The 25,646-nt window shown below is 42.3% G+C and overlaps 3 protein-coding genes and 2 long non-coding RNA genes across 7 annotated transcripts in view; 2 read left to right on the top strand and 3 right to left on the bottom strand.

The window, feature by feature from the left end:
• Nucleotides 1-2,335: 2,335 nt before the first annotated feature.
• si:dkey-91i10.3 (cytochrome P450) lies at nt 2,336-13,579 on the bottom strand. Its single transcript, XM_037109676.1, has 9 exons — nt 13,172-13,579; nt 11,214-11,404; nt 9,931-10,130; nt 8,433-8,630; nt 6,368-6,531; nt 6,039-6,205; nt 5,547-5,628; nt 4,286-4,492; nt 2,336-3,558 (listed from the first exon to the last, which is right to left on the bottom strand). Exons 1-9 carry the CDS (start codon nt 13,427-13,429, stop codon nt 3,403-3,405), a joined length of 1,623 nt encoding a protein of 540 aa, XP_036965571.1. The 5' UTR covers nt 13,430-13,579; the 3' UTR covers nt 2,336-3,402.
• On the top strand, nt 13,545-16,994 carry LOC119025760. Its single transcript, XR_005076913.1, has 2 exons — nt 13,545-13,679; nt 14,765-16,994. It is a non-coding gene; the product is annotated as an uncharacterized LOC119025760 (long non-coding RNA).
• eaf2 (ELL associated factor 2) lies at nt 16,203-19,934 on the bottom strand. The gene is made up of 6 exons (XM_037109677.1): nt 19,726-19,934; nt 19,212-19,306; nt 18,824-18,960; nt 18,366-18,538; nt 17,968-18,204; nt 16,203-17,663 (listed from the first exon to the last, which is right to left on the bottom strand). The coding sequence occupies exons 1-6, from the start codon at nt 19,868-19,870 to the stop codon at nt 17,620-17,622; spliced, it is 831 nt and encodes a 276-aa protein (XP_036965572.1). The 5' UTR covers nt 19,871-19,934; the 3' UTR covers nt 16,203-17,619.
• Nucleotides 19,935-22,959: 3,025 nt separating this feature from the next.
• On the bottom strand, nt 22,960-24,042 carry LOC119025981. Its single transcript, XR_005076978.1, has 2 exons — nt 23,880-24,042; nt 22,960-23,230 (listed from the first exon to the last, which is right to left on the bottom strand). It is a non-coding gene; the product is annotated as an uncharacterized LOC119025981 (long non-coding RNA).
• A 111-nt stretch (nt 24,043-24,153) lies between these two features.
• The window catches only part of si:dkey-91i10.2 (uncharacterized protein LOC555224 homolog), a 64,833-nt gene continuing 63,340 nt past the window's right edge, over nt 24,154-25,646 (top strand). For 2 of the 3 annotated variants that reach the window (XM_037110027.1, XM_037110029.1), the window contains exon 1: nt 24,154-24,624. The gene's annotated coding sequence lies outside the window, so the exon portion shown is untranslated. Of the gene's footprint in view, nt 24,648-25,646 lie in introns of all 3 variants that reach the window. The other variant, XM_037110028.1, reaches the window with a different exon arrangement.

A 25,646-nucleotide genomic window follows, 5' to 3' on the forward strand; every position in this document is an offset into this window, starting at 1 on the left:
TTTGCCCCACTGGCTGCCTCACAGCGTTTTTTTGAAATGGTCACCACGTTTGTCTCTATGTCTAAATACTGTGTAAAGTCACCATGTGTAATGTATGTGTCACTCTTTCTAAAGTCATCACAAAACCCCAAATTCCCCCAAACACTGTCACAGTGATCACCATGTACATACGTAGACAGGGGCCATGATCTCCTCAACATGCTGATATGATGATGTATATATCACGTGAGGACCACTCTGCTAATTCTGTCTGCTGGAGGTGGCATTGAAATGTGGTTAAAGGCCCCTGACAAAGTGAGTCAGTTGACACTGAGTCCTGATTTCTAAGGTGGAGAATGAACTCTAAAATAACACATTAATATTGGGTTTGCTGGATGTTCCTCCCACATGACACTATGCAGTGTTACGGCTGTTATTGGAGAAGATGGAGGTGTTATAACTAACTGTTGTTTTCCCTCCTGTGAGGTCAATGGATGAGTGACAGTCAGGTAAAAGCCACCTTGACCCACTGATTAAATCGATTCCACAGACAGGAGAGGAGGTGCAGAAAACCAGCGCGTGGCGATGGTTGGTGTGCTCAGAGACAGAAACATGGATTGTTCAGATGGTGAATAGATGAAGTTGTTTAGGGAGTATAAATGATCATCATCTTTTAGATTGCAACATCCCTAACGGCCTTTAGTGATTTGCCAATCATTCTATGGAAGGAGCTGGCCAGGCTGTTACTGTCAGAACTACAGAGCAGGAAGTGCTGTGTGTCGGATGAGCGTAATGAGTCAGAGTCTGCTCAGCGCGTGGCTCCTGGTCATTTTAGAGGCAGCTGTAACATCGATTAGCGTTAAAGAAATGATGAAGACCTAAATTTGTGAACTGGAAAATCATGTAGTGCCGTAACAGTCCACAGGATAGCAGCACTGGTCTGCTACAGCGTATCCAAGGAGAAAGTTCAGATGGGTTTTTAAAGGACACACATTGTGCAGCTGGGACATGCTCATACATCAAATCTACGTAGAAAATTGATAATAGATCACTCTAAATGATTTGATACAAGACAGTAACCAGCAGACTTTCCACAGAACACCTCGAAATGCTTAAGCATAATTCAAAGGAATGAAAGGCAGAGGGTCCCTGAAGTTGATCCATACAGCAGGACGACACACACACCCATAAGACTGCAATAATGCTGTCTTACCAATCAAGGTACTCATCAATTTGGGGTTTACTTATCTGCTGGAGGACATTTCTACATGGGGGAGCCAGGGATTCCAGCCAGCAACCTTCCGATTACTAGATAATGCAGTCTACAGCCGCCCTCGTCTGCCTTTCTGTCTGTCTGTTGGTTGATTCGTCAGCAGGGTTACACAAAAGCTACTGAAGGGATTTCTATCAAACTTGGATGGAGGATGTGTCTCGGCCCAGAATAGACCACATTAACATTTGGTGAGGATCCAGGTAAAGGGACAGATCCAGGAATCTTTTCTCACTTTCTTTACCACTGTGAGATTCGGCGTTTCTTTGCCATTTTCATTAATTTCTCAGACAATAATGAATGGATCTGGATGAATAAAATCCGTTGTATTCAGGTGGCTGGTCAATGAGTGAGCACAATTTGACGTGGGTCCTAGATCTGGTGATGTTCGATCATGGTCCAGCAGTTATGGTTGGTTTAAAGTCTAGAGGATTACGGGGCCAGAGAGTTTGATATGTGATTAGGCTTGATTTAATTAAAGGGGCCTCAGAGTGGTATTCTAGTCTGTCATGCAGCTGCATGTCAACTGCTCAGTCACTTATCTTTTCTGATACATGTCTATGAATCTTTTGGATTGGATAAGATACCTTACTGAACGTACTGTATCAGTTGATACTAACAGGACATGGCACAAGATGGCTGTTGTCAGATGTCAATCGAACAGGCAATAATATCTCATAAACAGAAAAGCTATTTTTTATTTAAATGTGTTCTCAAACCTGTCTGTTTCAGGACCATTGCTGATTTGAGAAGCACCATCATTTCCTTTTTGCAGTGCATTGCAGAACAAGAATAAGGAAAAGGAACCGAACCACTGTAAAAAATAATTGGAGTTCGGACTTTTTTGTCAGAATTCTGACTTTAATCCAAGAATTACATTTTTTTTACAGTGGCCCTATTGCTCCACCGTACAATAGGGCCAATCAACAGCACACTCAGACATGAGGCGATTCTTAGTCTGCACACTGACTCATTAGAGTTACTTTTGTCCCACAGTTGAGTCAGAATCTGCTTAGAATGAGAATTCTGGGTAGAGCTGGGACATTGGTTTCAGTCTCACACAATGGAACCAAGCAAACAATAAAACACATTTTGTATTTATGTCTTTATTAGACTAAATCAAGAGACAGAGGAGAATGACACAGTAAAGACCAAACCCAGGATGATACTGGCACTGTTAGATAGAAACTTAAATCTCTCCAGAGGGCTCCAGAGAAGATTAGAAACTTCATGTTGTGGGTCTTTTCAACACACAGAGACATTACATGAAATCATTTGGCCGTACATATAACTGGAGACAAAATCACAATCATATACACTGCTACAACCTAAACATACATGTGTTTATGTACAAGTCACTACTAGTCAAATATGGCAGTTAACATCTGCCTGAAAGAATAAAAACATGGAATCGCAACATTCAATCATTTTTATATTTAAATCATCTCCATAAGTAGAATTCCAACAGTGAATAGATCCTACTAGTAAGTGTTACTTGTGTATGCTTATCACTCTAGTCTTAAAAACACATTAATGAGCAACACTGTTCGGCTGAGTGACATCATCTTTCATTACCATGAACACACACGCTGTAGATCATTTTCCCACAAAATCACAAGTGCACCTAATGTCTCCAAAAGACGCACTATTCCATTCTGTTTCAGTAATGGTTTGTAAAAACTACAGTCAAACTGTTTCAGGGCATTCCTGACCCTTCAGAGAACATCAAACTATATTTATTGGACCCGTTTGAGGAGGAGGCGATGCGGCTGCACGCCACACACACAGCAGGGACAGACTGGCACATTGTTGGATTGGTCTTTTCAGGGCGTTTGTTCACATTAAGAAAAATATATGAATACAACTTTGTTCTGTAGGAGTCATATGTATGTACTCAGTTGCTGGGAAAACTAAAGAAAAAACACACCAACACACAGAGGAGATCCGGTCAGCCTTACTGTGGTCAGGTTTGGACAGAACAGAAACTAAATAAATCCTCAAGAGTAGAACTCTTTGTGGCTGTTACAGTGGTATACACTTCACCATTCAGCCTTCCACATTCTCTATTAGCTTCTATTTTCTGCCACAGTTCAAGTGCATTCCAGCCGGTGCTCGGTGACATGCTGGAGACACGGTGTGAATACTAACACAGCTCACAGAGAGGCTCCCGCGGCCGCTCTCGGCGACTGCTCCACCCCTCTGTCCACAAACTGCAGGTTGATTGGCTTCGCTGGGCAGAGCAGAGTCCTGGTGATGGGCGTCACTGTGGTTCCAGCAGGATCCGGCCTCACCTCATACTGTTTTATCAGCTGTAAAGGAAAAGAGGAGAGACGTTCAAGTAGATATCCATGAAGGGATGTTTTTGTCAGTGTAAATTTAATCAGTCAAAGGTCAAATGACTGATTTGTGGCTTGCATCAATTCCACTGTCAAGACTCATAACAGAAGCACAGCCCTTCCTCTGTGGTCTGCTGGAAAAGTTGCTGATTTCCAGTAGTATCACTCAGTCCACTCACAAAGTAGTAACATGTTGGTTTGGGTGTTGCAGGAGTCTGAAGTGATGTAAACACTTATGTGCCTTTTGCTCCAGTCAAGTTGCTGTTCCTCAACTGTGGTGTTGAATGACTGGCCACAACATATTTAGAACAATATTATGATGTCACAGTGAAGCTGACCTCTGACCTTTTGGAGATCAAATGACTTTGTCATTTTATCCTATCAGGCATATCATGTGAGTTCTTGAGGACAAAACTGTATTTTGATGAGGTCACAGCGAGCTTGACCTCTGACCTTTGGTTACCAAAAAAATCCATCCTCCAGAGTCCAAGAGAACATCTGGACCCAGGTGACATGCTATACGAGTATTCGGAGGTTTGAGGTGATATTGGCGTCATAACTCAGCTAGCTTCACCAGCCCATCAGCTTCAGCATGCACTGGGCTCACTGGGATTTTGATGCTAATCAGAATAAATGACTGATACCAGCTGTGACAGAGAGCAGATCTGTGTTCATGTTAGCAGCGCTGAGCTGTTCTTACCCTGGACAGGAGCAGATACATCTCCAGCTCAGCCACCCGTCGGCCCAGACACGCCCGGACCCCAAAACCGAATGGCACCGACCCGAACGGGTGCAGTTTGTACTTCTCGTCGGCTCCTCGGAGCCAGCGCTGTGGCATGAAGGTGTGAGGGTCGGGGAAAATATTCTCATCATAGGACACACAGTAGTGGCACAGGTGGAACAGCGTCTGTGAGAGAGGATACTCTGTTACGCATTAGGACATGCACACGAGCTGTGAGGCCTACAGCTGTGGGACAGTTAACATGAATCAAAATGAGTATACAGAGTCAGAAATGTCATCAATATGACACACACATCTCATCTAAGTCTTATAGGCTACGTGCCATATTTACATTCCAACAAAATGTCTCATGTCATGTTCACATTCATTGTTTATGACCCGACTGTCACATCAGGGGGTGGAGGGGAGGGTGGAGGAGTTACAGGTGAGGAGGCTGACAAGCCAGTGACCACAGTTCAAGACTGCGTTTGCAAGTTTCCTAAGCATGAAACCACCTGATACTTTTATCAAGGCCTCAGAACAATTTCCAGTTGTGTGTGTAGAGACTCGGCGGGCAATTTAAGACGAAACATGATGTCTTCCTGATGCTGACTGAGCGGTGCCTAAACCTAACCAGACCAAATATAAAACTGAACACAGAACCTAAACAAACACAAACTTTCAGCATAAAGAAATGTAATTTCAGCATCCATGGTTTGCAGAAACACATTCTGGTGACTGGGTTAGTACACTGTAGCTGAGTGGAACAATCACACAAAGTATGTAAAAATGTGTATTAAAGGTTTAATAAGTTAAATTAAAACAATTTCTCAGCCCTTAAAATTACAGTTCTTAAAACATGTCTCATTCACTCATTTCAGGTTCAGTTCTGTTTGTATAATGTCAGTATAATGATCTAATTTTGGCTAAAAACCCATATTATGTCTTAACTTCAACTTCAGGGTGTGTGATGTATGAAAGCCTGACCTCTGACTCTGTGTTCTGAGACGCTCACTGGTACACTGCAGTTACAAAAACAAATGCTCATCCATGCTTATTTTGCTCGGGATATCTCTTGGATTATATGAAAACACAGTATGAACAGGTTAACAAATTTTATACCAACTTCATTTTCACTGAACGGGGTCTTTAAAAGAAGTTGCAGCTATTTTCTTAAAAGTGAATGGACACGAGGACTACGTCAGGAAAGAGCCAAATACTTCAGACGTGTGTGTCTCACCTGTTTGGGAAAGAGATAACCTCCCACCACGATTTCATCTTCAACAGTGACACGGGCGTTTCCTGGTACCACTGGATACAGCCTGGTACACAGCACAACAAACAATGAGAAATGTCAGAGGAAACTCCCTTCTACTGCTAGGCCATCACCATCAGCATTCATCATCATTTTACTGAGCATCCTGCATGCTGGGGGAACTACCTGACATCTGCCACAGTTAGGCTGACTGTTTACTTTGACAGGCTGCTCTACACACAGCAGCACGTCTCTGCTCTACCCAGATGAATTCAACATTTGAAAAGTTTGCTAATGAATCAACAAACACAGACTTATTTGTTGATTCGATACCAAAACTTTACAAATGTGTGATGGCCCTCTGTCTGCCGTGGTCCACAAATGATCTGAATCTGAACTGAAAGAACATGCAGCTCCTGCAATCACACGTCCTACTGATTATCATTCTGACGATGAAAATGAAAGATTCCCTCTGACCGTAACGTCTCCTTGATGATGGCCTTCAGATAGGGCATGTGAGCAGTGTCATCACTGTTTGGCACCTTGTCTCCGGGACAGACACTTATCACTTCCTGGTACAGCTGTTCCTGGAACTCTGGATGTTTGGCCAACAGGTACAGAGACCACGAGATGGTGTTGGACGTCTGCAACAGAGACTTCTGTCATGTCGTGCTCTAGTTCCATGCTCGCTTGATGTCTTGGTTAGAAGTGGTATACATTTTAGGTTCAATTAAACTGCTGCTTGAACATTTCAACCACTGTACATTGTCGTCACTCTGTCCCTCATGCACACTGCCTGTACTCACCGTGTCCACTCCTGCCAGCAGTAGCTCGGTGATGCTGCCCAGGATCTCAGTGACCGTCATCTGGTCACTGAGCAGCAGGTGTGTCAGGTACGCTCCCTCCACACTCTGTTCCAGCTGCGCCTTTTCCTCGAGGTCCTCCATCTTCTTCTGCACCAACTCTTCAGCTGTGAAACACAAGAGAAAACTCACCGGTCTAATTTCCCGTGGGACACCAAGAGGAGACGGCCTCCACACTTTTGTACTCTAGATGGCAACAGAAACACACTGAGGGATTTTGTTTTAGACACTAAGGTGGACTCTGTCCTCTGAGAGCAACCGGAGTCTGGCGTCCTTGAAATTGTTTGATAAAGGAAACTGAAAAATGGCCATGAAGCTTGAGCTCTAACAGGGAGTGGCAGAGGGCTGTCAAGGAACCCACAGCATGAACTCTACCAGGGCTGGAAGGCCTACGACGGCCCCATGAAACCAGATCCAAAACATGACGTGTTTTTTGGACTCGGGCTTCAATTTTAAACATTTAAATACTTAACACAGGAGTTAAACATGTCTCCATCTGTATAAAATTTTCATGCCAAAGTAAAAAAGAAAATTCAAATGTTGATAACATGAAGTGTTTTGCAATTTAAGATCTTAAGAAAATAAAGTTTAAAAAAGTGTTTTTTACTGATTTTATTGTAGTTCAGGTGCGGTACACCTGAACCTAAAATGACTTCATTTGAACATCTGACAGTCATAGAATATCATATCATCTGAATAAAGATTATTTTCTTTATTAAAATATAACACCGCAAAATTAACTTCCAATGATCTGGATCACAAGGTAACTTGCACAGCTGCAGGACTGAGCACATAACCTCTGTACTCCTCTGGTACAGATAATACGTAGCCTACTTTAGCGCTTTACTTCATTATCATTTTGCCTGCAGGTTTCAATGTATTTTTCTTACTTCTCCAAATAGCCATTGGTCTCTATTGAATATGAACATGGAGAATATTGAACTCTGGCTCTGAATGGTGAATGCCGATAACATACAAATTAAAAAAAGACGTCATATTCTTAATTATGTCTGTAGTAGAGTACAGTTGCCTGAAACTTAGAATGACTGTGTTTTTGTTATTCAAAATGAGAGACAGGGCCTGTTGTGTTTTTGTGCATTCTCATGGAGCATTCAGACCAAACGTTAAGATAATATTAGGCTCATGTTACATGCTCTGATGCACCCAGCTTGTTGTTTTTCAGCGCCTTCTTCAGGAGCTGTGTTGGATGACTGCCGCTTCCAGCGCTAACTGAGTTCAATGAATTCCCGAGGACTTCTCGGCAAGAGATTTCTCTGTGATCTGATCAATAAATGCATCAGAGGGACGCTGAAAAAACAATGTCATAAAGCCGCTTTGTAAAAAGCCTGAATTCCTTGCTTTGTCAGGTCTGTCAACCAGATGACAAGCGAGCAACTTTAAAAATGCTTGATCCCTGAATGGAGTTTAGCCCAATCAGAGCTATGCTGTGCTGAGATGTATTTTCATGACTAACCAGGTAGTCCAACCTTTTTTGTCCTGTCTCAGTACGAGCAGATGTTTTTTTTATCGTACAGCTCTGGGTGTCCGCAAACGGCCACAATTAGGGATGACTGTCACCTCCTCCATCGCTCTTCATGAATGTTCGGACATCAGCAGCGCTAACGTCCTGACCTCCGTATGAATATGGCTTTCCTCGACACAGTGTCTCATGAAATCCTCTCTTGAGTTCAATATTTTCAATTCGTGCAAATGTGAATAGACGTAAATAGAGGAAATCATTGTCATTGCTGTTTCATTGTCTTTGTATGGAATCTAGACAGGCCAATAATTTGCCCCACATTTGGTCACATTAGCGGCTGTGTGTGTGTGTGTATGTGTGTGTGTGTGGGGGGGGGGGGGGGGGGGGTGGTGGTGGTTCATGGAATTAATATTCAACAGTCAGTTTAAACCTTGACTGATACGAACATCGCTTGGTATGCATCAATCAGCACTCTGTAATAACATGCTTCACTGCTTGGATTCATTGATTAACATTAGAGCTGCTCACCGACTTTGAAGAGATGATCCCAGGCTGCCACAAACTGTTTCCAGAAGGGCAGGTAGGGCCAGACGGACTGGGGGAAGAGGACGACGACAACGGAGAGCTTAAACATTTCGCCCACGGAGGAGATGAACTTCTGGGTGTCCTCGGGCATCACCTCATTCATGCAGCCCATACGGGTCTCAAACAGCACCACGCAGATCCCTGCAATTCACAATTACGTTATCACACCGCAGCTTCTCTAAACAGGATCAAAAAGTGTGTCGACCATAAAGTTTGTGTTTCATTCATCATGTCTCATTACACAGCTGTAACACTGTAAAGAACATCATATGCAGAAAGTCAAAAAAACAAAACAATAAAACACTTACAGGCTGGCTGTTAAAGATTCAGCTCCTCATTTTGGGACATTTTGATTTTTTTAATTAGTTTAATGACAGGATCAACAGAACTGTCATGTCTGTCTGGTGGCATACACCCAAACTAAACAAACATGAAAAAAGTGATCTTTGGCTTGCTGATTCTGAATGTTTTAGTCCTTATGTGAAGCTAAGCGAACCGGCTGCTAACTGTAGTGCCATACATACTCATCTAACTCTCTGCGAGACAGCAAATAAGTGGGTTTCCCAAAATGAGAGACTATTTCTTTAACAACACATTACCCAGACCCACCTGTGTGGACTCATAAGGTGCTAGGATCACACCTGCATTATCATCTGACAGTATCTTATTAGCTGTCAAGGCCAAAACATTCAACTGTGTCAGAGTCAAAGTATCCCTAACCCTGAGCACATACAGAGACAGGCTGTTCCACAAACAGCAGCATGTCTCTGCTCCACCCACTTAAAGAGTCTATGTTTGTTCAATCATTACAAAACATTCAGAACTCAGGTGGCGGCTGCTTTGTGACAGATGAAGAAAAACAAAGCGAAGAACACTCCCATTGAACTTAAAAGCCAGCTAACTCCTCTCCAGTTAGTTAGAACTGAAGAAGTCTCTCAGATGTGAGGTAAAACTTCTTAAAGAAACTGAAACAAGTCCGGCTGCCTCCGATACAGCAGCTAGATAACACAGAGAGCTGCTTGTCAAAAAGTCAAGGACACTTAAAGCAGAGCTGATAGCATATCCCTCTGTCGTATATAATAATGCTCCTGCATATTCATGTGTTTCCACCTCAGTGATGGATTCATGTCATCAAACTGTCCACAGTTGGTCTTCTGCCGACCGAGCCTCTACCTTCCATTTTAACACCTAGCTAACTTGAATGGCAATAAAATAATTTTATCGCACCGCTCCTCTAGACTTTTTAAACATTATTGGACCGAATGGCTCAAATACTGACAATGAAACAAGTCATTTCTCAGGGGCTGTGTCACTCAAAAAAAATACCCAGCGTTTTACAGACAATGGTGGTGCACTTCAGCCTCATATGGCCAAAATGAGTGTAAAATATCCTGCCTCCGCCACATATCTTTATTAGTGTTTGATAACTGCATCTGCTAACCTTCAAAGGCAAACTTGTAGAGCTCTCCAGCCAGATCGTGGACCACCACTCCCCCCCCTTTGGTCTCCCTCAGCCAGGCCAGTCTCTGGATGAAGTCTGTCACCACCTCGTTGATGGAGTTGGAGTACGACGAGACGTGTTTGGGCTTCAACATCCGAGGGTTCAGGATGCTGCGGATGCGCTGCCACTTGGCCCCCATTCTGCAAACCCGGAGCGATAAGAAGAAATGAGCTTCATGACACAATGAGAGCAAGTTGTGTAATACCTGCACTGATCAAACTGAAGCGATCCATTTCACTGTTCCAATCTAAGACTGAGGCAGGGTACGAAAGGTATTCAAGACAGATCAGCAAAAGCACCAACCCCTGTGCTCCACTGTTGGCGATTAACTGTGTCACACTCATTTAGATATTCAGATTTTGTGGTTCTGTGTGTTGGATTTGAAGTTATTTGCTATTTGAAAAGTTAAATTAGTCATCTAATATGTTTCTGTGCATAGAGCTTTAAATATCTTCACATGTTGCCATGGTTTTTCTCATGCCAGTTGATCCAGATAAAAGCAACATGTCAACGAACCCAGAACAGAGGAAAAGACACCTGCTCTGTTAAAACTGTTCAAGGGGAGAACCCTGAGAACATGGTCAGCTCATTGCGCCCACATTTTAAATGTGCGTCAAAACCAAGAAAAATGCCAGTCTCATGTTAACTATCCAATGATGTATAAAGTAATAAAGAATAGAACATTTGGTTCCACTCTCTAACTATTCATTCACTGGTGATTGAAATGGCTGACACCTTAATTACTGAGGTTGTTTTACAGGTCTGCCTCTTCAAGAGCTCTGATGTCACAGCAGTCACTATCAATGACGGGCGCTGCCGAAACAGGTCTGACGGGAAAAACGGTGCATGAGCAAGGATAAGGTGCTATCAGCCAGCCAGAGAAACAGGTGATTAGAAGTGGAGTCAGCTAACAGCGAGGAACAGTAGCTAACGTTAGTTTGGAAATGGAAATTGAAGCTACAAAGGTGGCAGGGTCCGTCACGGATAAACAAAGTAAAGTTTGTTTGTTTACCCAGTCATGAAAACAAGATTCAATACTTGAATTGATCAAACAAATATATAAACACAAAGAGAGTGAGTTTGTTCGGACATCAAAAAATCAATCATCTTTCCCTTCTGATTAAAATGTCTTCCCTAAAACTACTTAGTGCACCTTTAAGACACAGAAGTGACCCATATCTGAACAGCTGTAAAGCCAGAGGTTCCGTAGTGGTTTCACTCACTCAGTCAGGGGTCCATGTGCCTGGTTCCTGAGCTCTCTGTAGCCCCTCCAGTGGGGCATGTCACTCCGGACCGGGTGTCTCCCCTCCTGCCTCAGGACCTGCTCTATCAGCTCGGCGCTGGCCACGTTCACCACGACGAGAGGGCCGTACTTTGATTTCCACAGAGGGCCGTAGATCTTACTGTGCTCTATCTTTGAGTCAAGAGTTATTCAGACATAAAGACATTAATTCACCAACAATTCAGACTTTCAGCAGTGAGGCATTTTATAAATCATGTCACTTTAGGGCTTTAAGCTTAAACCAGTTCACCCAAATAATCAAAACGGCTTCTGTGATGAAGGCCCGCTTTAAATATTAAACTTTGCATTGCCTCTGCTCAGGGGTGGTTCTAGGGGGGCCAAGAGGGGCCAGTGCCCCTGTAACTCTGTGTCCAGACCCCCCTGTGGCCCCCCCGACTGGGAGTCTGCAACAGTAATAAACTGACAGATTTCTTGCAATGATTTTGTCCTGAAAGGAACGGCGGAAATAAAGTGTCTCAGCAGTTTACTGCCCAATCAAAATAGTTGAAATTGTAAATATTGTCTTAAGTCCTGTTTATCCCGTGTCTGATTGAGTGATTTGTCTTTTTTTCCTGGGTTGTATGAGCCCCCCAACAAAAAAGCCAGCCCCAACCTGGCCCCCCTGTTAAAACTGTGTTTAAATGAGTTGTTGATTTTGCACTATATGTGCGTGTATCTGTGATGTTATAGATACTGTCGCTGACACCGGTCATAGGAAACACACATGTACTTTGGATAATTTTCTTATTCTAAAAGGTTTTTTCTTATTATTTTTGTGCCTCACCTGAATTAAACTGAATGAAAGCATGATGAATGTTTCATGCATTAACAAAGGCAGCTGGTGCAACATCTTTTTTCATACCACTTATCTTTGTCCTTTCTGCAGTGTAACCAAGTCTTATACTTTATTTAAATATGCCAAATGGCAAATGTCCCCATTGTGGGCTTAACAAAGGATTATCTTATCTTACCTTACCTTATATTAAGACATGCTAATGATATAAAAGCAGATTTTACAGAACCATTTGAGGGGCCTGAAATGTTGCGCAAGCCAAAAAAGCAGTTACGTGACCCACAGTCTCCAGACACCAATTCAAAGTTTCCTGGAGGAGCCCAGTAGATGAACAGGGGTGTTTCTGTGTACTTGAAGCTGGAGTTCACATTAATAAGTTCCATATGTTCCTTTAAAATAACTTTGAGGCATATTCAACATGTGCTCTTTTGTAACGTGGCTGTAGGTTTTGCAGCTCTATCTGTTGTTTATGCCCGTTTAAAGGGGAACTTCGGGACAGGCTTCCCCCATCCTGTGGTCGCTGCCAGTATCAGGATATAAAAAGCCTCTGGTGTCTGTTACATGGACTCTTCCTGCACTGTACACAATCAAGCACTCATACAGCTGATTTAATCTTTTTGGTGAAGTAAACCCTTATAATCTATGACCCTAACCCTCCAACTATAAACACTCAAAATGTCATAAAATATTCAACAGCAGCGTGTCTCTCCAGGAACAGTCCCACTCGCACCTTGTTGTTGCTGATTTTAAAGGGACTGCAGTGACACCTGTCCACAGAGTGGGTGACCATCAGAGGCAACAGGGACACTGAGAGGGACGGATGGACCCATGGAAGTTTTAAAGCATGTCATTTTGAAACATGCAAACACAGTCCCATTAAACTCCACTGTACCTGTACAGGACAGGAAATACATCTCAACCCTCCCAACTGTCTGCATGAATACTACAGGAGCTTTAAATGACAGAACATAGTTTCAGTCGTTTGGGGGAACTTAATGCAGTGAAAGTGAGATCATTTAAGGTCAATAACCACTTAATACACAGGTGCACCACATGCCAGTGCAAACCAAACAACACACACACACACAGACACACGTTCCACTCACTTGCAGTTGTTGCGACGTTTGGAAATATCCCTTCACAAAGAGCCAGTTTAACGTGGTGAGAAAACTCGGCCCGCCCAAATCGTCTATAGTTTTCTGCCTGACGCTGTCCCCCATCACCGTGGAGGTGGAGGTGGTGGAGCCGGTGGAGGACGCGTCTCGGCGGTGAACGTCCCCGCGGCTCGCCGTCGCTCCCCGGCCTCCTTCATGCTGCGGACGGCTCAGTCGCAGCCCGACGCTGCGCAGAGATCTCCGCAACATTTTAACGGGTGATCCGTCTGTTGCGGTCTGAACCAGGGTGTGTGAATCTGCCTGCGTGTGTGTGTGTGTGTGTGTGTGTGGTGGTGGCTCAGTATAATGGCTTCTTGTTTGCAGTGACAGCGCTGCAGACTGAACCGACCGTGGACTTTGATACCGTCATAAACTAAAGAGAGCAGCAGCAGCAGCAGCATCCACTTTTGGGACTCTTACCTTCCATTTCTTTTTTCAACTGGGTCACTGTATTTAAAGGGTAAGTACATTTACTCGATTACTGTACTTGAGTACAATTTTGAGGTACTTGTACTTCACTTGAGTATTTCCATTTTCTGTTTTTTTTTTTTACTTCACTGCATTTAGTTGATAACTCAAGTTACAGATTACTTTACAGATTACATGCTGCGTCAGAGTCAAAGTAGCACATTTTATTTATTTATTTATTTATTTATTTACTGGTAAAACATTTTTTTGATAGTCAGAAAAATGCTCAATTGCAGATTCAATAATTGTCTCATAGTATACAGTATGCATGTAAATGTATCCCTGACTTCTACTTGTACCTTTTTATTTATATATTTTTAGGCGCAGTACAAGTAACGAATGTGAACATATATACATAACATGGCTCAAGTAATATTCGTGTTTTACCTTCACTTTTACCAAAGTAATACATTAGTACCATATCTTCATTTTTAAAAGCACTGTAACTGTGTATGTATGCAGTCAGGATTATTTTAAGAAGGTTAATCACAATAAAGAATACACTGAAAAAATATAAAGTGTCAGGAAGGATGAGACGGACCCCAGAAGGTTGCAGCAAAGACTGGCAAGTGGACCTTGAATTATTGTATTAATTTATTTAGTTAAACTCTTCAGCCTGTTTTCAAGGTCTAGAATTACCTTTTATGTTCAGTATGAAATCGCAATAAAAACAAATCAACAGCAACGTGTTATTGCAGAAACATGTCACAGTTATTCACAGGTATTTTATTATATAAACTTAGTAGATGATGAAAACTGTTCAAAGTGAGCTCTGATTATTTATTATTATGGAGGCCAATAACCATAAATGTGATGAAAGAAAGATCCTGTGGAAACATAAAATAACGTATTGTCTCAAAATAATAACATAGCATCTCACTGAGGAGACTCTGAGATGCACAACCCACTCTGACTGTGTTTGAGCACTAAGCATCATTGAGGTAAACACAGAGTCCTCCACCCTCCTCTGACCCAAGATTAATTCCACACACTAAAGGTACAATGTGAAGGAATTTTAGTTCAGAAAGTGCCAAAGTAACAGTTTTGATGTTATCCTGTTGTTGTATTTTGTTGCAGAAATTAGCATGCTAACCAGCTAGCCCCATCCTGCCCTACTCCAAATCCCCTGTGCTAGCAGTGTAAACACCAACACTCCTCTGGACCCCGAGCTCCCAGCGTGGACTGCTGGCTGCAGGGCCAGCTGAGCTAACTAGCTAACAGCAGCTACACAGAGCAACATGGTAGCGATTACTCTGGCGATATGCTGCCCCCTGTTGGCTTTAAGTATAAATTCAACAAGAGGCCAAACATTCTGCACCTTCATATTATATTTATAAAGCAGCAGGGTTCCGACCTCTGTCCCATGTTGTTAGTGTTGTGTAGATTTAATTGATCCCAGGTGTGTTCTTTTATTAGTGTTGCCATTGGAGACCTAGTTGTGCTCGTTTGCACCTGCCTCGTACTTCCTGTCTCAGTCTTTACTCTGTGTCTCTGCCTGTCAGTGGGACATTCATCATCAATCTCGGACCCTCTGGGGTTCTGTGCAGAGACACAACATGTCTTCTTCGCAGGTTACTGCAGTGACCACTCCTTTCAACATCCATTTATTTGTACACTTCCTTTGGTCCTCTGGTGGATGTGGGGGTCGTTCAGGGACAGGATACAGAGGTCCTCCATGATGACATCCAGCTGTCCTCTGATGGACAGATTAGCCATGAGGCTCTCTCAGGGTAATGGGTCTTTAACCTGAGTCATCTTAGTAATATAAATGTTTACTGCTGTGGATTGTTGACACCTGAGTTGGTTCAATAGCCTGATAGATATAATGATGACACGTGCAACAATGAGAGCTGGTCAGCATGTTTATGCGTATCCGAGCATTAAGCTCTGTGCTAATTGGTCCATGATGAAATGTAAAGTGACCTATAAAACATGCGACATAGGTCAACCAGAAACATGTTTCACCATTCTTGTGTATTTTCATTTCACATTTCCTTAAGAATCTTATCTTTCCTTATTAAAGAGTGAGCCGCCATGAACTGTAGTATTTCAGATGGATGGATTTTCTTATATTGAATGAATGTTAGTGTGATGTTACACATTTCATATAAAGTTATGTTTTCTGATTCACTGTTACACTAAGGTTAACCACAAAGTGGCCCAAATGTCATCAGAGATTTTGACTTCTGTTATTATTGCTGTTCCTCCTCCCCTCTCTCCTTCGTTGGTACACAAGCCTTAGCATTCTGGATGCCAGAAAAAAAATATGTACTCTAGTCATGAAGACTGTGCTGAATGTTTGTCCATGAGCGAAAAAACAACTGAGGAAACAAGTTACATAAAAGGAAGGAAGAGGACGTCCAGGATGACCTGCTGTAATGAGGCAGAAGCAGATGGCAGTTTGGGAGAGTACAACAAAGACCTTCTATGTGATAGTTTGATGGTTGTTAAATAATATATCTACAGACCGAGGCTGAAAAATAGCATAAATAATTAATGCAAAAACCTCAAACAGAACTGTTAAAATCTTTATTTTCTACAAAGAAATTTCTCTGAAATAGTTTACAAATGATGCTCCAAGGCAATCTTTCTCCTTAAGGCTCAACAAATGACTTGACTGTGTCAGTCAGCTGGGATGATCAACACATGCTGGAACATAAACAGCAGCTTCCTGTCAGCAGTGACATGAGGGTGAAGGAGGACCCAGGGTGATAACAGAAGGCACATGAAGTTCTGTCAGACTCACACTGCTGCGCACTATCAAAGAATCTGGCTTGTTACGCACTACACTTCATACTAACTCTCGCTTCTGATTGCTTGGCTAATAAAATATATATAAAATATATTAAGCAATCCATCGTTGGTCAAATATATTTTGAAATATAAATAGTTAATTAGATTCAAGTATTGCAGGTTTAAAGCTACAAAGCATGACCCAAGGTGAGTCAACTGAACACTAGCGCACTACTCTGCCAGATATCACACCGAGACTTCACAACATACAAGGCTTCAATCTTAAGGCTTCAATAATCTATATCTTTATCTTAATAATGAATAAAATGAGTGGGTGGGATGTGAATGGGGGGGTGGGTAATCATCAGTCACCTTTCTGACTTCTTGAAGCGGACACTGGACTTGAATTTCTCAGACACATAAATTAATGATAAAGTTAACCTGGGACTTTTGGATGTGTAAATAAGCAACTGTTTGAAAGCACTTTTGCAATGTAACGTTCCCAAAGAGATACCAGACATAAATTATATCTTTCACATGTTTCACTTCCCGTAAAGTGACCAATACAACAAAACAAAACAAAAAAAGTCATTAATGCAGCTTTAAATTAAAATATTTGAGGGTTTTCGACAATCAAAAGCAAAAGCCCTGACAGCCCAAATAAACTAGAACTCTTTAAGACAAAAGCAGAAGACTCGTTTTACTTTGGCTCATCCTAAAAAAATTATATGTCATCGTCTCTAATCAGAAACGGCTGCAGCTGACCTGAGGCACAACAAAAGGTCTGAATATTGCTAAACTGATCCGCAGGGGCTCCAGTGGTGGTTTAAGACGACTGACTGGAGGGCAGAAAACCTCCATCTTTGCTACATGAACGCCACTGTCATTCTGCCTCTGATGTGATCGGTCAGTTGAACCACACGTGCATCCAGTGAGATGATGGTTTGTCATGATTTACTGCTTCCCTTACAAGGACCACATCACATCTCTCTGAGCTAAGGCATCTCTTTCACACGTACTCTTCACACAAAACAGAAACATCACGAAGAAACAAATGTGACAGAAAATATGAAGCTTGTTGGCGCAGAAGCAACAAATGATATTTGTAGATATGTAGAGAGGACAGTCCCACGGTAAAGGGAGCAGGTCTGTGCGCGGTTCCTCCTGGCGTCCGCAGGTGTCAGATGTCATTGTGTTGTTCAGTCACTCTCACTGCCTGACTCACTCAGCTGGAGGTCACTCTCTGCAACACAAGTACACTGGTCAACTTAACTGATTCCTGCAGTTGAAATTAACATAATTCTGTGGGACATTTAGATGTTCTATTTCTCCTGTTTTCCCCCCACATCTGAATGGAAACTGCTGTTACAGCAGTAAAGAGCTGATAAAAGTGTGAGAAACATTAGATAAGTGTTGAGTCATTGGTCTCTCTGCTGTAGCTTCAGCCGTTGCTGGGGAGCAGCTGGCTGGTGTCCACTTCTCTGTAAAGAAAAAGTACCAAGACAACCTCCTTTCCATATTCAGATTGAGCTGAGAGGGCTACTCACTGAGTGTGTTCATGAGACCTCCTCCACTCTCCTGGTGGCGACTGTTGGAGTTGCTGCTGGTGTTGATGATAGGCATGCTGTGATTGGCCGGGGCCGCAGGCGGAGCCGAGGTCCGCTCGTCCTCCGAGTCACTGCTGCTGGAGCTGTCATCGCTGCTGGAGGACGAGGAGCTGTTGGAGTCTGAGGAGCTGTCGCCACTGCTCAGCTGGTCCATGACCCGCGCCTCTGCCATCAACTCTGTACACAAACAGACGTGGGACAAATATCCCCATTTATGAGAACACAATAAATTCAACTGGCCCAACAATAAACTTACCAGGCTAACCATTTCTTCAGGTGAAAACATTTCAAATAAAAGTCATTATTGTTGATAGACTCTGAGCCCGACACCATGTTACCTCTCTCAATGTCGTCCATGGGGGATGCTGGAGACGTCTTCTCTTTGGGAGGAGAGCTCTTGGAGCTGGCTGACGACTTGTTGCTGTTACTGCTGCTGTTACTCTTCATCTGCTGGCTCAGGCGGCTGGTCTGTTGCTCCAGGCGAGAGTGGATCTTGCTGCTGCCTTCAGCCCTGTTAATGCACATGGTCTGATGTTAATGTTTCTATTCAAATGTTGGAGTTAAGAACTGAAATGGAACCGGTTGATGTTTTTACTGACTCCACTTTACTGTCTTTTCCACCTCATCTCAGTTATTCAAACTGTAAATTGGATTTACTTTTAACTTCTGCCATGTTAAATCAGATTTTTTATACTTAATGTGCACTTTAAAAAGAAGTACGTGGAACGTAAATACAAATCACAGATTGTAAAAATGTGTTGGAAGAAATCTAGTCATATCATTTGTATGAACCCACCTGGTCTTCTTCACAGCTATGTTACTGTTGAGTTTTTCCAGTCTGTACTCTCCGGTGTCATGGTTCACGATAAGGATGCACTCCTTCATGTACGGCCTCTTGGATCCCTTGAAGACCGTCACTGGAGCACTTGAACCCTAAAATACACGACACAGGTCAAGATCATAGTCAGGATTTCAGAAACATATTGGTCATTTGTTTGAGTCCCCTTACCCAAGAGAGTTTTAAATAAAGCCAACAATATTAAATGATATATGACAATGTTAATATCTTAAGTTAATATAAAAAAATAAAGCAGTATTTACCCTACAAAAAGTGTGAATACTATTCATCAATAATTTTTGAATAACAGATCCTTTTCTGTTGGACAGAAACTTCAGACACTGACCTCTAGGTTGGGCAAAGTGATTGTGACCTGCTCTCCTTTGCCCACTTCCAGCTCCCCTTCACATGTTGTATCGATGGAGGCTGGTTTGAAGTCGTCTGTGACAAAAGAAAAGAAAGAATTTAAAGAGGAAATATATATATTATGTGCAATATTAACAACATCAGCATGCAATGTTATCCCAACACATCGACGGCTGATCCCTCAATGCTGCAGTTCTCTCCCGGTACCACCAGATGGTGCTGGTTAACAGGCTGACACAAGGCTAACATTAGCTAACAGCTTTGACAGCTGGAGCACCGATGCTTTCTGAAAGCTAAGAGTTAACTAACTCACGAAGGCGACAAAGAACATGAAGAACTGTAACCGTGACAAAACGTGCCTACAGCAGGCGGATACACACGGACTGAGGCAGCTAACCTGGCTACACGTCAGACGGCTGAGTTTTAGCCATGAAGCTAACTAGCATGCTACTGTTAGCTACTGAAAATCCAGACACACGTAGAGTTGCACTTACATCGCACTGTGTGGAAGGCACTTTTAGGGTGTTTCTCAAACGTCTCTCCCAACTTCAAGACGTGTTCTTGATTGTCAAAGTTGGAATAAGCGGTCCCATTCATTCTGACAGTTTCATGTGCTGTAAACTTTCTGCTCTGTCTCATCCGATAACCATGTACGGAACAGCCCTCACCACCTCGTTGGTAATGCTAAGTCCCGCCTCCTCTTCACTCTGATTGGACTCGCCTCTCGTCTGATTGATTCATCGTCTGTCAATCAAAATATCGTGACAGGGCAGCTTCAGGGCAAACGTCACATGGTTTGTGGGCTATAATCACTGTTGTATGACCTGCTGGCTGTTTGTATTTGTATTATTGATCTATCTATCTATCTATCTATCTATCTATCTATCTATCTATCTATCTATCTATCTATCTATCTATCTAGAGCAAAATTAAACTAGTGCAGTTTAAATCAAGTGATAATGCACGATAAAGAATGCAGTAAGTACTCCCATATTTCCGGACAAGGATAAATCAAATGAAAATTACAACATTTCTAAAAGCATTTTAAGAAATAAAAACTAAATATGAACGCAAATCTAAGACGGTTTACTTTTTAGGCAGCAGTGTAAAACTTTTTCAGCTGTGATTTAGAGTCGTGGCTAGTCTAATGTGAACAGGGAGGTTGTTCCAGGCCTTGGTTGCATGATAACAAAATGATGATTTGCCATTTTTTGTTTTGACTCTTACAAGTACCAGTAGACTGCTCCTGGATGTCCTCGGGGTTCTGGATTGTTCATTAGGCAAGAGCATGTCAGTGATGTATTTCAGGCCAGAGCCATGGAGTGACTGGAAGACAAAGTAACAGGATTTTGAAGTCAATTCTCTCTCACTGTTTGCCAGTGTAAGGATTGTAGACCAATTGTAATATGGTAGAAATGTCTTAATTGTTATCAGGACCCTGGCAGCGACATCCTGAATTGGTCGGTGTTGTAGTGTGTTATCTGGGAGCCCTGTGAATAAACCATCACAATAATCTAATCAACTGGAAATAAGAGCCTGGGTTCGTTTTTCCAGATCATGCATGGACATTATTCCTCTGATTCTTGCTGTTTTGGTTTTTTGGGTTTTTTTTTTAAGTCGTAGCACACAGTCGAGGAGACAGATTTGATATGACTGTTGAAGTTTGAGTCTGAGTTTAAGATAATACCAAGGTTTCTGACTTCAGCTGACTCACCTCAGCTCATCTTGAAACTAGAAATACAGCAGAGAGTTGGATCAGGCTGCAAGATTCTAGGTGGCATGTGTTCTTTATTTTTTTCAGAAAGCACAAGATGAACAGATTTTTGAAAGGAAAAAAAAAAACAGGTGAAGTTTATCAAGCAAACACTCCATTATAATACAGTTTATAAGAGCCCAGCTGATACTTGATATTTGGGGTGGGTGCCAACAATGATATCAAGAAGTCAAAATTTTGCACATTGATATGTGGGCTAATACACATTTTTGCAGTGATCACTAAATGTGGTTATCAAATACTTGTAATGGAAGCAGGATATTTTACAGTTCAACCGTAGACCTTCCTGGGGATTTAGCTATTCTAACCCACTTCTAGTATCTTTTTCTGCCTCATAATCTCTAAAAAGAAGTTTTACGTCAGCTGAATATATCGATCAACCACGTGTTGTGCCTCTTTTGTGTAAGAGCTCTGATGGTGTGTTCAAAGTTCAACTTGAATTTGTAACTTGCGGGGAAAAACAATGAGAATTGCATGAGTGTGAAGCAACAACAAATTGTGAAGAGTAAACCAGGGCGGACTCTGACAGGAAGGGAGCGGCATCAATGGTCTGAGCTGTAAACCTAATTACTGAATTAGCTCAAGCAACTGAAACACAGCATTTAGGTCCTGCAGGTCTGGCACTGAGGGACTAATGAAGTGCTGCAGTAACACTTACTGACTCCGAAGGCTGCGGGCGCTCTGAGCAGTGAAAATAATCTCTTTTCCTTTCTTTAAACTCTTAATGATTCCTAAGCCTTAAACTGCTGCCCTGCCTGCACTTTAACAGGGCCATATGCTCCGCTGCCTTCAAACATTAAAGGATCAACATCTGAGACAAGTGGAATGTCCAGATTACACAAGTGTGTTATCACCACCGTGTGTCTGCGCATGTGTGCAGGTGGAGGAAAAGTGGTTCTGTGGCAGAACGCAATAAATAAGAGAGAGTAAAGGGCAGTAATGTTGGGGGGCTATGTGACCTTTGACCTCTGGTTTAAAGTGTAAGAATCAGAGTAAAGTTCATCAGCTGCCAGAAAATTCAGAGGCTCAGGATGAACAGAGATTACTGGAACTTGATTTGGGTGGTTTCACAGTCTTCCTGAATTCATGTACTTGTTTTTCCATTATTTTTTAATTACAATCCTATTTAAGGATGCCAGTGTCATGCTGAAATCCGATGAGTATAGATTGCAGCCAGACAGGAGTCCTGTTTCCTTGCATATGTATCCCTCGTGAAGAGAAACCAGCAGGGGTCCGTTTCCATGGCTGAGGGTAAACAGTGGCTGTCCTCTGGTGATATCAGTTACTGTGGTTGCCCCTGGACCATGGGAGGCAAGGTTTACTGTTTCCAAGCAACTATCCACAAGTTCACAATGCTGTGGCGGTAAAGCCACAATGGAGAGTTCCCAGGTTGTGAGGGAGTAGCGGCGGTGAGAGACGACAGTCAGCACAGAGACCGTTCTCAGCCTCTGTAGAAAGCTGCTCTGCTGGGAGAACAATACACAGGCTGAAAGGAATACTGTGACAGACCTCCCTCTACAGACTGCTCTAACAGCACGCAGTTTAAACAGTTTAAACCGCTACTTAAGTTAATTCTTCACTTCTATCTGAAGTCCATTTATGTATTGGTCGAGTTTGTTCACACGTCAGCACTTAATGTTCATTAACATGCTAACTATTGAATTTGCTATGATTTTACGGAAGGCAAACATTCATCTTTTATTCCTGTTCACATCATTTTCATAATGTGTTAAGAAGTTAAATCAAAACGTATCATCGGGTGACGTGCTGGAGCTCCACCATGGAAAGTTAGGCACCTTACTACAACAGTGTCAAATCATCTATTTTCAGGGCGCTGTTGTATTTTATTTCCTATAACTCGTATGGTTCTTGTCTAACATGTGACTTGGCTGTATAACACTATATTTTCACAGTGCTATTTAAAATATTACTCTGACTATTACGATGCACTGGGGAGCCTTTTTATTTATTCATTTATTTATTCATTTATATTGGACACTCTGCAGTTCCAGGCGAGGAGCCAGCAGCTGTGAGTGCACACACACATCATGCTGAGTGACAGGGACTGGCCACCTCCATGGTCTGGGATCTCCGCCCTCTGAGTGTTGAGGGGGTCGAGGAGGGGGACATATGGGCTGAGTGCGCTCACAGCCAGCTTCTCTCATCTGAGCCAATCAGGAGCAGAGACAGAGCGTTTGTCGTATGGCTAGTGATGCCTTCACTTGCTGTCGGAAATATAACAATTACAACACGAGCAACTCGTGAATAACGACTCACAAAATGTGGTTGGGATGAAAATGAATTACTAACAGTCACACACACAAAAAACGTAACTTGTCAGCACGACATCAGCAGTGTGTGCAGTGTGTACTTTGTAAACTGTGCGTGTTAGAACTCCTCTTTAAGCAAATATTCAGTAATGCACATCAACTAACACTATGTGCTATGTTTGTGAGCTTATTTCCTACATGTCATTTAAAATTATGATTAGAATATGTTAAAATATGTATAAATTAATTTACATGTAAAATATACTATGAGCACCTTGCAGACCCCAAATAAGGTGTTTTACTGAGCATTTTGTTTCACAGAATCAAATTGGCATTTAACCTTGTTATAAGCCTTTTGTCTACAGAGGGAGCACATAGCAGGTCTGAGCCTTTTGATTTTGGAAACAGGAGAGCAGCTGAAAGATATTCTGCCATTGTCATGGCCACACATGATGAATGCATTAGTTTTAAGTTAAGTTTAGGACCCAATTAGAGACTTCATCCCCAGTTATTTGGCCAATGTGCATTTGCTGTTTTGTTGATCAATTAGCCTACATTACCAAACAAAAGTAGCACAAATGTGCAATATGTAAGAAGTACCCACCTGTAGAATGATATTGAAAACAAACGGGCCAGCATCACTAGCGTAAATGCTAACTGCTGCCAAGTATGGCTGCCATTTGCTAGTTAGCTCAATTAGCTGTCCATCTAGTGGTCCAGACTGAGAGCTCAGAGAACTGGGGGAGTGTTGGCGCCAGTTGCATGGAGGCTAGCTGGTTAGGTTGCTAACTTCAACAGATATCTCCACAAAATGACGTCATTACGTCAAAACTGTCATTTCTCCACATTCTGTTGATGATTTTAATTCATTGTTTCAACAATAAATTCACACACATTTCACCTTTAATACATATTGACCGACAAAAACATATTTTTGTGAATACATTTTCTACACGTGTTATTATTTAAATGACATAAGTACTAAAGCTAATCTTGGTGTGGGGTTGTAAAAACCAAGACGTTCTTTCTTTGAAAGGGCGAGTGCTGAATGTACGAGCAGCACGTGAAAGCAGCACAGTTCCCAAGGAGAACCCCGCAAAGGAGCGAGGTCGTGAAGCCGGATCCTCCGGTAAAATCCCTCAAACCTGCGGGATGGAAGGACGCAGAAGTCAATGACTGACCCACCAGAGTGTGGTTTTTTATACGGGTCCCGGTCTGACCCGGTCCGTCCCGGTCTGTAGCTCTCATCAGATCCCATCCTTCAGTGTGAGAAGCAGCGAGTGTTCAACCTGATCCAGGCAGAAACAGGACGTCTCCTCTGTGATGGGACGGAGCTGAAACAACTCTGAGTGAGTCTCCTGCACATGAACCAGTAACACACACGAGTAAATGAGTATATGTAAATCTGTGGACTAAGAGACTGGAAGCGACGCTGATTGATGGAGCCGGAGTTGTTGCTTCAGCAGTCACTGTTGCAGTGTTGTGTGTGGATTTGTGTTTAATGGTGATCCACTGTGGTTTTACGCTGACCTTCGCGTTCTTTATGTTTCCCTCCAATGAAAGCAGTCTGTATACCTGGGCTGCTCTCATCCAGCCATCGCAGCATCGTCTCGCTTCACATCTCCACACAGATCGTCCAAAGACTCGCATGTTTACACTCTGCAACGTGTGGATCTACAAAATAAGCTTTACGTTCGCGTGGTCTAAATCACATCTCCTTATATCCCTGTTGTTCATCACAGAGGAATTTATTCATAAGTGCTTTCTTGTTAAATGCTTGAGAACCCCAAGTGAGTCTACAAATTACTTATTTTGTCTGATAGTCACTTCAGTAACCCCAAAGATACTGGGGTCAATTGACCAGACCAATTATCAGCCTGGCCAATCATCGATGCTGACAGTCAGCATGTTTCCTGATTATCAACACTGGTGTTTTTTTAAACACTGATCTGTCTCTGATGCAGAATCTTCTCTTCTTCTGTAGTCCCCACCCAGGTCTCACTCAGTGTCCCGCCCACAGCACGGTCTGATTGGTTACATGTCACAAGTGACAGCCTGTAAACACTTAATAATTTGTATTTGCAAAGTAACTTGGGACATTTTGTGGAGTGGACATAAAGTAACAAAAATATGGAATAAATAAGTATAAATATAAATATAAATGTCAATATATAAGTAAAGTACATCCACATTGTAAATAAATATAGTACTTGAGTAATTGTACTTATTATTCTCCCCTTTGACACTAAGATTTTTATTTTTACTGCTTAGGTTTATAAGTTCCAATTATAGCTAACATTAGTTTAGAAATGGAGTCTGCTAACAGAGAGCAACAGTAGCTAACGTAAGTTTATGAATGTGTTGTGTTCCA

The sequence above is a fragment of the Acanthopagrus latus genome, chromosome 9 (genome assembly GCF_904848185.1).
Source record: "Acanthopagrus latus isolate v.2019 chromosome 9, fAcaLat1.1, whole genome shotgun sequence".
NCBI classification, from domain to species: Eukaryota; Metazoa; Chordata; class Actinopteri; order Spariformes; family Sparidae; genus Acanthopagrus; species Acanthopagrus latus.